Source organism: Micrasema longulum, unplaced genomic scaffold (genome assembly GCF_059751315.1).
Source record: "Micrasema longulum isolate JH-2025_06_02 unplaced genomic scaffold, ASM5975131v1 h1tg000464l, whole genome shotgun sequence".
In the NCBI taxonomy this organism is placed as follows: Eukaryota; Metazoa; Arthropoda; class Insecta; order Trichoptera; family Brachycentridae; genus Micrasema; species Micrasema longulum.
Window position 1 is genome coordinate 422,581 of NW_028277662.1, and position 13,010 is coordinate 435,590.

At 40.2% G+C, this 13,010-nt stretch overlaps 1 protein-coding gene across 1 annotated transcript; it reads right to left on the bottom strand.

The window, feature by feature from the left end:
* Window positions 1–3,635: 3,635 nt before the first annotated feature.
* On the bottom strand, window positions 3,636–12,483 carry LOC148281419 (uncharacterized). The gene is made up of 4 exons (XM_088226729.1): window positions 10,318–12,483; window positions 9,207–10,228; window positions 4,571–5,219; window positions 3,636–3,659 (listed from the first exon to the last, which is right to left on the bottom strand). The coding sequence occupies exons 1-4, from the start codon at window positions 12,481–12,483 to the stop codon at window positions 3,636–3,638; spliced, it is 3,861 nt and encodes a 1,286-aa protein (XP_088082855.1).
* Window positions 12,484–13,010: the final 527 nt, after the last annotated feature.

A 13,010-nucleotide genomic window follows, 5' to 3' on the forward strand; every position in this document is an offset into this window, starting at 1 on the left:
ATGTAAATAAAGAAGGGGAATCTCTAACATAAACTGAATATATATTAAAAGTGAATCTTTAATATATATTATGAATACAGATCTGCGGGTGAAATATTAACATAACCCTGGATAGTGGTTTTGACTCGGGTAAAAACCGTATTTGAAAATAAACCTATTAAGGAAAGTCTGCATTTATTTGTAGTAGTTGGCGCGTTTGCCTATCATTCTTGAGGTCTGGATTCGATTTCTAGCTAAGTGGACGTGAAATGTTGATTTTGAGATATTTTTGAAGATAAATATTTCATTGTTCGTCTGCAGTATAGCATTGATCACTGTACATTCATGTTGTAGCGGGTAAGAAAAACAACCATATAGTTGCCAGGTCCAAACCCTGTTTTGGCCTGTAACGCGTAGTCCGCTACAACATCAGCCTGAATGAATCTACTAAACACCGCACAACGGAAGAATTTGTCACATTTCATCTTGACAGTTTATGTTGCCTGGCCGTCGGCTCTCCACCAGTGCTCGCTATTGTAAATTTTTCTGTACGAAATAGTAGGATGTAACCCGTGAAACTACATAATAAATAACTTTAGTTGTGATCCATCTTTCTCATTTAACCCCAAATCAGCTCACGCACACCTATTCCATAATAATAATAATAATCTTTAACAGGTATTTTAAGATAAAACACAACATTTACAAAAAAAAAAATCATAAAATGTGTAAATAAAAAAAATAAACTATTATCCCCTAATCGTACAGTACAATGTGCTATGTATATCCCAATGCTATTTTTTTGTCGCAATTATGTTTCGCTACCTTAGTTCAAATATGTTTAATAAACCATTTGAAAAAAAATTGTCATGAATGCCAAAATGCCTCTTAAAAAAATTAACTGTAAAAACTGCATTAAAATTTTAATTACTGTAAATGTATTACTATTTCCTCTTCTTCTTTATATATCCTATGATTTCATTTTTTTTCTCATGAACTCGACATTCAAAATTATATAAACTCTAATAAATAAATAACTATAACAGTATAAGTTACTTTTCAAGCACCAACAAAAACAACAAACCATCACGCCGTTTCCCCGTAAGGGTAAACAGAGAAGATAGAACGCCACAACACTGTATCTTAGCATACAGATCTCGCTTCCTCTACATTTATACATGTTTTCATGCACGCGCGCCGATTATTCCGATTTTTGATATGTTCATCTTTAAGTATTTGTTGGATTTGGTCAAGCCATGTCTTTCTCGGTCTTCCTTTATTTCTGCATCACCAGCACCAGAGTTAGTATCTTTTATTGGAGAGTTACAGCTGTAAAATTTACTAGATGTATAAAAGAAGATTTATTAATAAAAAAAAAATAAAAAAATGTTTATTAACTTATTACGCGTTCATGTAGCTAAAAAAATAATTATTTTTTCTGTTATTAATTTGTGTTTTTAGCATTTATTGAGTGCCAATCTGCACTCACTGATTTTTGTTATTTGACTTTAAAAACAAATAAAATATCTTTAGTGCAATTTGCAAAATGGTCTATTGAACATACAAGGACTAGGTCAGTGCTTTGTAGATAAACCTGTACCAAGATAGATGCCAGTTGTATCTGTATAGAGTAGTGTCGGTAGAGTATCGTAACCGCAGGTAGCACAGCTTGCCCAACACATACCGCACACCACATCTGAGGACATAAGTCTCCTTGGCGGTGCCCACATACACAGAAAAGTTGCTCGTTGCCGAACGAAAAAAGCTGCCCGAAGGAGATCTCTGTAATCTGGCAGCCTTAGCATATTTTTACTGAAAGAAGGTAATCCAGAAGTACATAATATGCACTTCATTGGATTGAGAAAAAAGGTAAGTGAGTTCTTAACTGACTGGGATTAAATGGATTGGACATGATCAATTCACCGAAATGATTACAAAACTTTTTTAAAGCCTTGAAATTCTTTTTGGAAGCCACCAGATCTGCATATCCGACAGGAGCTATAACAAGGCCACGGATAGTAGCGAGTAAGCATATTTATAAGTAATACAGAGCATTTAAAACAATATTATTAGTTAGCAAATTAAGAAAGTCTAAAAAAAGATAAACTACATAAAAAAATAGAATATTACCAGTTATAGAATTATCGATAAAAAAAGGTAATTTGGTATTAGAAATACTTTGAATCAGTTAAAAAAAAATACTAAGAAAACAATTTTGAATACCATTAAACAAAAAAATAAATAAAGTATGTGTACTATTCTTGAAAACTAATACTTAGGTAAATAGTTTATATTTATGTATAAAAATATATAATGATGTAAAAAAAATGATGAACAGAAATATTTTGTGCTTATATTTAATTTTAATTCAAGCAAAGAAATGAAAAAAGAAAAAAAAAACTAATAAAAAAGTTTTTACAATAGTAACAAATAGTTATCTAGAACTATTACCAATGAAATACAGAAGAAGAGCCGTTCTATATGTACTAAATTTCACGTGAAATGAGTCACCAACGTCCTGGTACTCATTGTCTAGAGTGTGAAGTCTATTGATGACTGCATTTTTACCGTATGATGTCGAAGTATTGTTGCCACAGTATTGGTGTGTATATTTATCTTGTTATTTTTCTTTTTATACCCATGTATAAGAATTTTTTTTTTTTTAGTATATCAAACTAACTCATTAAATTGTTATATTTTATATGGTAAGAGGCACTTGTGCCGTATATAAAAAAATCCACATTTCAAAAGTTTTATTTATTTCATACATAAAAGTTTTTGAGATGATGTTGACATGTAATTTGTAAGATATTTTTGGTTGTCCCTTATTTTCGGATAAACAACCGTTCCTTATTTCAGATACTCAGAATCAGTCGTTGCCAGAAAAAATGATGAAAGAAGTGAGCTTTTCAAGTTATTCATATGAAGAGCTTTTTCTACCTAGTGAATCAAAATGTGATTTTGAAGATCCTGAGGATGCTAAAAGTATGGTGTGTTTATAATTATATTAAGAAGACACACGTGGAGAAGATTGGACCAGGTGCAGAAAATGTTCCAAGCAGGGTCACGAGAGGTGAACAGGATTAACAAAAAAAACGAAATTTATTTGCTTGGAATGTCTAGAATCAAAACGTCCACAAATGTTTTCCTAATTGGCTGTTTTTTGCATTGTCCGTTGTATCGGAAATCAGGCACCCACTGTATCCGAAATAAGAACCTTATTTTTTCTCCCCTAAAACAGCAGGGTTTAACAAAAAAAAAAAATCCATTGCAATGGGCGTTCAATATTTTAGATCAATTGAATATTTAATGAATTGTCATCATCATTTCCTTTCCTCACCTAATGGTTCATAGGGCACTGCATCGGTACACCAATCTCAGTGTATTGTGATTTTTTTTTTATAACATGACGGTAAGATAATCAGTCTGACGCTTCAGGTACCAGTCCAGGGGCTATGAAATATTTTAGTTTAAAAACATATTTTTAAATAAATATATCCTGTCTTTTTTTTTTTTTTATATATGAAGTTGCATTATTCAATACCTTGCTTGCAATGTACAAGGTTAATATACACTTCAAAGCGACAGCCATTAACTTGTTTACTTAAAAATATTTACTTTACTGAAAAACTTTATTTCGTCACTTTATAAAAGGATCAGTAAGATGTCTCGGCTGTGACCTGTTTCAAGAGGTAAGGACAGAAAACTCGTCAGAAGAAGGCGGACCGTTGCCATTCGTCAACAGATCCTCCGATCCACCTGAACAGTGTTCGGCATTTGGTGTCCTGCTATCATTGATACCTTTTATTGCCTTCACTATATCTGTCATGTATAATGATACCTCTCTTGACAAGTCCCTGTGACTAATCACTACATGCACGTCGTGTAAATCCTCATTTAGACTTCTGCATCGCGCCTCCAGTTGCATTCTCTGCAGACTAAAAAAGGGGCAATGCATCAATAGATGGGAGACATCTTGGAGAGTAACATCATCGCATGGGCAAGTGTTGATCTCAGATATTTTGAATCTGTGTAAATAACTCATAAATCCGCCATGTCCTGTCAGGATTTGTGTGAGTTCGTATCCTGCACGCTGCAGTTTCCTAAATTCAAAAGCATGGTAAATAGATGGAAAAAACATTTTTGTTACCTTTCCTGTGGGTTCTGCTAAATAGCGATCATTCCAGAGCTGTAAAGTTCTGCTTCTTATTTTTCTCTTAGCAAAACTTATTGGGAAGTCAGCAAAATCAGGAACTGTTTTTTTTAATGTTGCTTCCCGAGCCTTTTCGTCAGCTCTTTCATTGCCAATTATTCCGCAGTGTCCTCGAATCCAGCCAATGTACACATTTTGCGATCGATTTTTTAATATCTGGATATCAGTTCGTATACTCATGACCATTGGGTTCACCGAATTACGATCCGCAATCGCGTGAATACATGATTTACAGTCTGTCAAAATCGTTATATGTTTCCATCTATTAGGCGGTTTTTTTAAAGCGTAAGCTATAGATTCTTTAATAGCGTATATTTCAGCCTGAAATACTGAGCAAAAGTGATCGAGTTTAAACTTCCTGGCAGGCAGTTCTCTTACGCCATCGTAGGGTACAAATGCTGCACCTACTTTGCCATTTAAAAGACTGCCATCAGTGAAGATCCTCAATTCGTTCTCTTTCATGTCAGGCAGCGTTTGGTCATTGAATCCATAGTCTATCTGGTATCGCTCCGCGGGATGAGGAAGGGAGAAAAAATTTCCGGTTCCCTGATAAAACCTGTCAGTTGGCAAGTCTTGCAGAGTGAGACTCTTCTTGACCTCATAAGCTTCTGCAAGCTCCTTGATTCTAAGGTCGAGTGGCATGAAGCCGCTAAGAACCTGAGCAGACACCAAGGAGATTGTTCTATAGCCCTTGCAAGACCTGATGGCAATTTGTCTCTGAATGGAGTCCAATTTCTTCCTGTTATATTTTTTATTTACCGCATCTACCCACACACTTGAAGCATATGTAATCAGGGGCTCGACCGCTCCTACGTACATTTGCTGCATTACCTCCGGTGATGCACCCCATGTTGGTTTAGCGGCCTGAACAAGTTTGTTTGTAATAGCCGCAGCTTTTTTACAAACATTGTCAATATGTTTAGACCAATTCAGGTGGCGGTCTATGGTTATACCTAAAACTTTAAAATGATCGACGAATTCCAACCGGACTCCATTCATGTGGATGATGGGCTGCTGGTCTTTTCTTCTAGAAATGAACATTGCATTTGTTTTTTCTTCAGCAAAATTTAGTTTGGCTTTTAATCCCCATTTTGTTATAATCTCTAGAGCATCTTCCGTTTTCTTTACGAGTTCATTTATTTTGTCTTCTACAACTATTAATAGGAGGTCATCTGCAAATGCAGTCAGTTCGACTCCACGGCCTAAATCCTTCTGAAGGACATCATCTAAAATGTAGTTCCAAAAACTTGGTCCACATGAGGATCCCTGAACACACCCCTTGGTCGTGATTTTCTCAAGTGCAGCATCAAAGTGTGACAATTTAACTCTTCTTTGGTGATGGTAGCTGGTAGATGGTAATATATCCTGTCTACCATGTCAGGAATCGAGCCCGAGACCTCTTGTTTGGTAGGCAAACGCACTGACCACTACACTACAAGGCGGAGATAATGGTAAATCGTAAATCGTTCATTTCGTATTTTGAACTTGACATCATGAAAACATAATTGATATGAGCGCTTTCCTCTATTCAAAATACCTACTGTTGATTTTAAATAAAAGTTTTCTAGTAAAAAGCTTCCAGAATTGAAAATGCAAATATATTTTTGCGATATTTTTCCATGTTCAATACACATTTACTTGAGTGAAAAACGAAAGCTTTGCATATTTTTTTATATCTATTTCTGTCCACAGCGATGTGTTTTGAATTGAAATGCAAATTCATTATGTATTCAAATACAATATCCTCTATTTATTTTAATGCTTGGCGTGAATGAAAATAACCGCCATATGCTTGAATTCAATTAATACAACCTAACAAAATAATGGTTAATTCGAGGATAACATGCTAAAATTATTAATTTTAAGTTAACGTTTTTTCAGTAACATTCCGAGTATGTCAAAAACTTAAATCGAAAATGGGGTTGTGGTCCCGTAGCTAGTGTTGCGGACCCGCGGGCCAGAGGCCCGAGGTTCAAGCCCCACTCTAACCAAACTTACATATTACATATTTTATTAGTACGGAATATTCCCAATCAGCAAAAATGCTGGTATGGGGGATATTATATATAATATTTTTTAAATATTTATTTTATTTTAATATATTGTTTTTTTTTACAAACATAAATGATTGAATGAAGTATTAAAAAAATAAAGCATAATTACATAACAATGAAATATATATTAATAGTAAAAATAGTAAACAAAAAAATCCCACAAAGGCATGGCCTGTTCGTGGGTATACAAGAAAATGTTAATGAATTTTTGCTCCAGATATAATATTTTTGTGTAACACAAGAAAGAAAAATAAAATATTCTGCAAAAGATAATAAGGTTTTTTTTATAGTAATTAAATAAGGAAATAAGTAATTAAATAAGGAAATAAAAAATATATAACACAATAGTTTAAATAAAAATTCGATAAAATAACATCACATATCACTCGTCACACGGCCTGTAAGAACTGTTTTATTTAGGTGTTTTTTAAGTATATGTTTTGTATATTTTTTAGATCATTAGAAAGTGAATTGTAAAAATTTATTGCTGTATACAAAAAACTGTTTCTTTTTCTGTTGGTCCTAGGTTGTTCGCAAGTTAAATTATTTGATGCTCTTGTATTTATTTTATGTATGTTGTAGTTAAAATTAAATTTAATATTTGTCTTTATTTTATTCTTTTTCATCTTAAATATAATTTTTATTTTTTCTGTGTAGATCAATTCCTCTAGATTGAGCATTTTTGTTATTCTATATAAATCTGGGGTTCTAGTATATTTATTAAAATTAATTGTTACTTTAAGTGCTTTATTCATTGTTCTTTGTATTGATTCTTGCAACTTTTTACTACATTGCGACCATATTATCAATCCATATACAAAGTGTGGAAGTATAAAAGCATTGTATATCATTAATTTTGTACTTTTATCAAAGACATCTGATCTTCTCATTATTCCAATAATCGGACCTAGTTTTTTATGTTTTGTCTGCTTTGATATGTTTTGTCCATACTTGATTTCCATTTTCTAATAATGAGTTATTTACAACTTGTTGAAAGTTCCCTCCAAAATTGAAATATTCGGGTAAATTATAAGAACGCTAATATATCTTTTTCTTTAGAAAAAAAAGCAATTACAGGCGTTTCCTAGTAAGCGAAGTAGGGAAAAAGAGAGAAAAAGAGAAAAATCTACATAAACTAAGTTTTTGCGCGTTTACTTTCTTTTTCCTTTTCTTCTTCGTGTGTCATGTCAGGTCCCCCCGACGCCGACTATATATATAATCAGACATATATTAGGATAATTTAATAAGATAAGATAATATAGCGCCATTTTTGTGGAAATCACCTCAAGGGCGCTGTACAATAAATGAATATCCCAGTACGTCTTGCAGCTACAGAGCGCATGAACGGTTGGGATTCTATTTCCTTGTCTCCAATTATGATATACATATAACAATTATGATATATAGGAGCTAGATTACATCACGTCTTGCAGCTACATGGGGCATGGATAATACGAAATCCATTTTTTTTATTTTTTATTTATTATTTTATATGACAATGAAATTTAGAGTCTTACTCACATTAAAAAAAACAAAATAAAAAACAATTTTTTATAAATAGAAGTGAGATTACAACAAGTCTCGCAAGCGCATGGACAGTTGAAATTCTAGACCCCATTTACTAAATTTAGATAATTCAAAAATTATGATAAAATTTACCCATTGAAGCTTGATTACTAATCGTCTTGCAGCTACAAAGTGCTTGGACGAATGAAATTCTAGCAACTAAAAATTATCAATAAATTTAGAAAAATAAACATTGAGCATAATAGTAAATTTGTAAAGTGTTCAGCTACAGAGCGCATGGTCTTGCAGCTACGGGGCGTATGAACGTTAAAAAAATCTAGCTGATATTAACATTTATTTATTTATTTGATAATGAAGTTAAGAGTTTTACCGATATTTTTAGAATGAAATGCTAAAAAAAATCACTAAAAGGCAAGAGTCCCTGTCCTTACCCGCTCTAAACAGTGCCCATATATCAGAGTAATAATTCACTACCACTATAGAGCTGCCCATACGGACAAAAACCGTTTTAGGATTATCAATCACAAAGTGAGCTACAGTTTACAGCAAAACAATGAGCCTTATGTAATGGCAAGCGCTGCAACGAAACGGTCCGTTAGACGTCTGTTCAACCAAAAATCAAACCAAAAAATTACAAGGCTTTTATTTAATGCAATATAACTGTACTGTACAAGTAACAGTTTGGACTGTATTCCACAATCCTGTAGCAAGGGGTAGGTGTTGGCCTTGTCTCGCTGCCGTCGTCGCTCTCGGGGTCGTAAATCCCGAAAGTTATGTAGTCTCGAAATTCCTCTCAAGTCCGGTGTCACTGCGTAGGTCGGTGGAAGATACTGGTTCGTAGTCCTGGGGTGAAGCGATGGTCAAGTCCAAGGTGTAGATCCAGTAGTAGAGCGGGAGGTCGGGCGGGGTGACGAAATGAAACGATCAGACTAACTTGATGTCTCGAGGCGAACTCAATATTTATTCTTTCAAATGTACACATTATATAGGGCGTGTTGCGGGCTCCCGCTACCTGCGTCCGAACCGGCGTTAGGCCAATACGGGAGTGGGGGGGGAAATACCGCTCCCACTATACCCGGCCGGCGCGCCTCCCCCGAAGTGCATATAGGGAGGTGCCGGCGCTCGGCCCGGTCACTTCGCTGGGAGCCGCCGCACGCGCCACATCAATTACAAAATGCCTTTTTTAAGGCAGTCCTTAGTCTTTATACAAATACAAATATGCATGTTAGGGCAATAACGCGTCAAACGTCTAGATTCAGGCCCTTTTTAGGGCCTGTAACACAAATTCCTGCTCTATAGTACCCCAGTATCGCTAAAGTCAGACCCGAAAGTGGAATATTCATCCTTTATTGTGGGTCCAACATTTAGCCTACAGATACCGGGGGCCCTAACTATATTATTGCATTTCATTCTCGTATTTAACCGTCCGTTACACTCCCCCCGATGCCACGCTGTTCGGCTGCGGGGGCATCTTCTTCTCTGGACGGTCCTCTAGCAGTAGTGGGATGAGCCGGATCGCTGGTCGGGCATATTCTCCGGCCGCCGTTTGAACTCGTGCGGTCCGCACCTGTCCATCGGCAGCCAGTCGTGTCTCCATGATCCTCCCTCTTGTCCACTGGTTGCGGGGTGATGATGGGTCAGCGATCACTACAAGATCGCCGACTTTCAATGGCTCCGATCTATCGAGCCACTTTTTCCTCTGTGCTAGTGTAGGCAGAAACTCGCCCAGCCAGCGTCGCCAAAATTTGTCGGCTAGTTGCTGGGCTATCCGCCACTGCTTTCTCAGGCAGATATTCTCCGTTTCTCTGTCGGCGCCGTGGAAATTTGTTCCGTTATCGGAATGGATCACCCTCGGTTGGCCTCTTCTAGCGGTCATCCGTCTGATGGCTTGGATGGCCGCGTCACTTGTCAGGGATGATGCCAACTCAAGGTGTATGGCTCTGGTCGTCATACAGGTGAATAAAACACCGTATCGCTTCTCCCGGCGTCGCCCTATCGTAACATATAGGGGGCCAAAGTAGTCCAACCCACAGTGGGTGAATGGTCGTTGGTAGCTGGCCACTCGCGCCTCCGGTATCTGGCCCATTTGCGGTGTGCCGGCTCGTCCTCGCCGAACTCGGCAGATGGCGCATCTGTGACTTATATTTCTCAGCGTCCCTCGTAACTTGAGCACGTAGAAGTTACGTCTCACGTCACATAGCACTCTCTCCGTCCCCGGATGCCCGGCTCGTCTGTGGTACTCCTCCAGGAGCAGGCGGGTATATCTATGGGCGCCATCCAATATTATAGGCGCCCTCAGTCCTTCTGATGTATCTGTGTTCCTCAAGCGTGTTCCCATTCGCACGGCACCCTTGTCGTCTATGTGCGGCGTCAGCCCGTATAGGCGGCTCCGCGCAGGGAGTCGCTCCCCCCGTCTCAGGGTAGGTATATCGCCGCCGAAAGCGTCCGCTTGCGACTGACGGACCCAATGGAGCTCAGCATTTTCTAGCTCCCCGGCCGTTCGCCAACTTCGCGGGCGCCGTCTCTTCGGCGGCTTTTTCTCACGAAGCGCAGTACCCACGCCGTTGTCCTTATCAAGCGATTCCACGACGAGAATCGCTGTGGCGCGGGTAGCGCCTCGCTGGTGGTTATCGCCAGTACCACTCGCTCTGCTTTCTTCTCCAGCATCGCATCGTCCGGAGTGGGCGTCATCTTCTTTTCTCGAGGCCATGATCCTTCTCCTTGCCGGAGGTAGTCTGGCCCCTGGAACCATACTCCTTCGAGGGACAGGTCAAGCGGGCGGCCATCTCTCGTACCGATGTCGGCGGGGTTGAGTTTTGTCGGCACCCACTTCCAGTCCGCGGCGTCGGTGAGTTCGTCTATCTCACCTAGCCGATTGGCCACGAACGTTGAGTAAGCGCGCGGCTCCGACCGGATCCAGCACAGGACCGTTGTGGAGTCAGTCCAGTACACCACCTTTTCTATGGCGCACTGGGTTTCTCTCCTGATGGTGGCCGCGAGTCTGGCCGCCATGAGTGCGCCCTGTAGCTCAAGGCGCGGTATTGACATCACCTTTAACGGCGTCACTTTGCATTTACTGCTGATAAAGGTGGTCTTCTTGCCCTCGGTCGTGTTCTCCACGTAGTAAGCTACTGCGCAGATCGCCACTTCCGAGGCGTCGCTGAATAGATGTAGTTCTCGGCGGTTCCACCGACTTACTATGGCGCATCTGGGGATGGCGCAATTTAAATTTTCTAACTGTGCGATCCAATTTTGCCATCTAGTCTTATGATCTTCTCTTATCGTTTCGTCCCATCCGGTTTGAGCCCTCCATACATCCTGTAGGAGCATCTTAGAGCGGATGACGAGACATCCCAGGAATCCGACCGGGTCAAAAACTCGCATCACTGCACTCAACAGCTCCCTTTTAGTGGGCCAACTGTCGCTACCCTGGCCGAGTGGGTCGTCGAATTGATAAATAAACTCATCTGTGGCAGGTCTCCAAGTCACTCCCAGGACTCGTCCTGTGAATTCATTTGTAGCGCCGGCCGTCTCGTGCGCTTCCGTTAGGCATATCGGCATGGCCGGCGCGGCGCGCGCTTCAGGCGGCACCGAGCTGAGCACTTCACTCTTGTTGCTAGCCCAGTTCGTCAGTGTAAACCCGCCTCGGCGTAGGACTTCGGATACCTCCCGGACCATTTTCTCAGCAGCGCCGGCATCGTCCATGGCGTCCAAATAATCATCCATATAAAATTTGGATTTGCATGCCGCCGCTGCCTCCGGGAACTCGTTCTGACTCTGTTCGGCCACTGTATTTCGCACATACTGCGCAGAACTTGGTGAGCACGCGGCTCCAAAAGTCATTGACGTCATCTTGTAGGTTTTTGGCATCGACTCCGGATTATCTCGCCAGAGATAAAGTTGAGCGAGTTGATCTTGTTTTGTGATTTTTATTTGTAAAAACATTTCACTTATGTCCGCCGCAAGCGCTATATGTCCCTCCCGGAATCGAAACATATTTCCCAATAGCGATGATAATAGGTCCGGTCCGGCCATTAACTTGTCGTTGAGAGAGACGCCTCTATACTTGCTTGCGGCGTCGAAGACTACCCGTATTTTGGCGGGTTTCTTCGGATTAATGACCGCAAAATGTGGCAGGTACCACCTCTTTGGTACGTTATTTAATTCACTTTCACATACCTCGGATGCATATCCCTTTTGTAAGTATCCGTTCATTTTCTCATGATATGCGGCGGCAAGCTCTCTGTTATTTCTTAATTTTCTTTCCACTCCTTCCAGGTGGCTGAGAGCGTGTTGCCTATTGTTGGGCAACCACGTATCTCCGTCTTTCCACAAGAGTCCAGTCTCCCAATGTCCATCCTGAAGAGGTTTTGTCGTGGCTTGCATGATCGCGTATGCGCGCGTTATCTGTCTGTCAACGCGCGTGGCACTCGTTACTCCCAACGAGTCGATTGTGAAGTTATTTTTTACAAGACTTGCTAAATTAACGCAGCACTTGGTTTGCTGCGCACTATCACTGTCAGTCGGGCTTGTGGGTAGCTCCGACACGATACGCTCGTTCTGTCCGCGGCACTCGTGATTTACTTCGGTGGTTACAAACGGCCTTACTGGCCCGTTACACTCGCGATTCACTTTCGCGATTGTAAGCGGCATTACTAGCGAGCTATACTCGCTATACTCGCTATTCACTTCGGCGGTTGTGAGTGGCATTACTAGCCCGTTACGCGCGCGATTCACTGCCGCGGTTATAGGCGGCATTACAAGCCTGCTACACTCGCGATTCACTACCGTAGAGCACTTTGATTTACTCATAGTCGCGAGTAATGTTGTTTTGCGCCAGTGCGCTGCCGTTGACTCTACCGTGAGTCACCCAGCCTAACAAGGTTCTTGAACGGATTTCATCACCGTTCGTTATCACTTCCCGCGACACTATTACGCCAGCGTTGTCTTGCCCGATAATCATTTGTGGCTTGACAATTCTCGAACCGTTCGCGGTTCCACTGCGTGCACACGGCGCTTGTGGAAGGTTCAATTCTCGCACTGTGTTCGCTCCGATGCGATATGAAATGTCACTATTTCCTTTTATGTTCACTTGCACTCGGCGCGTGTCTATTGTTGCACTATTTCCACCGATTCCGCGGATCGAGATCACATCACTGCGTCCGCGGGCTCCCACTTTGTTCGCGACTTCATTGTCTATCAACGTGATAGTGGATCCTTCGTCCAGCATTGCGTTC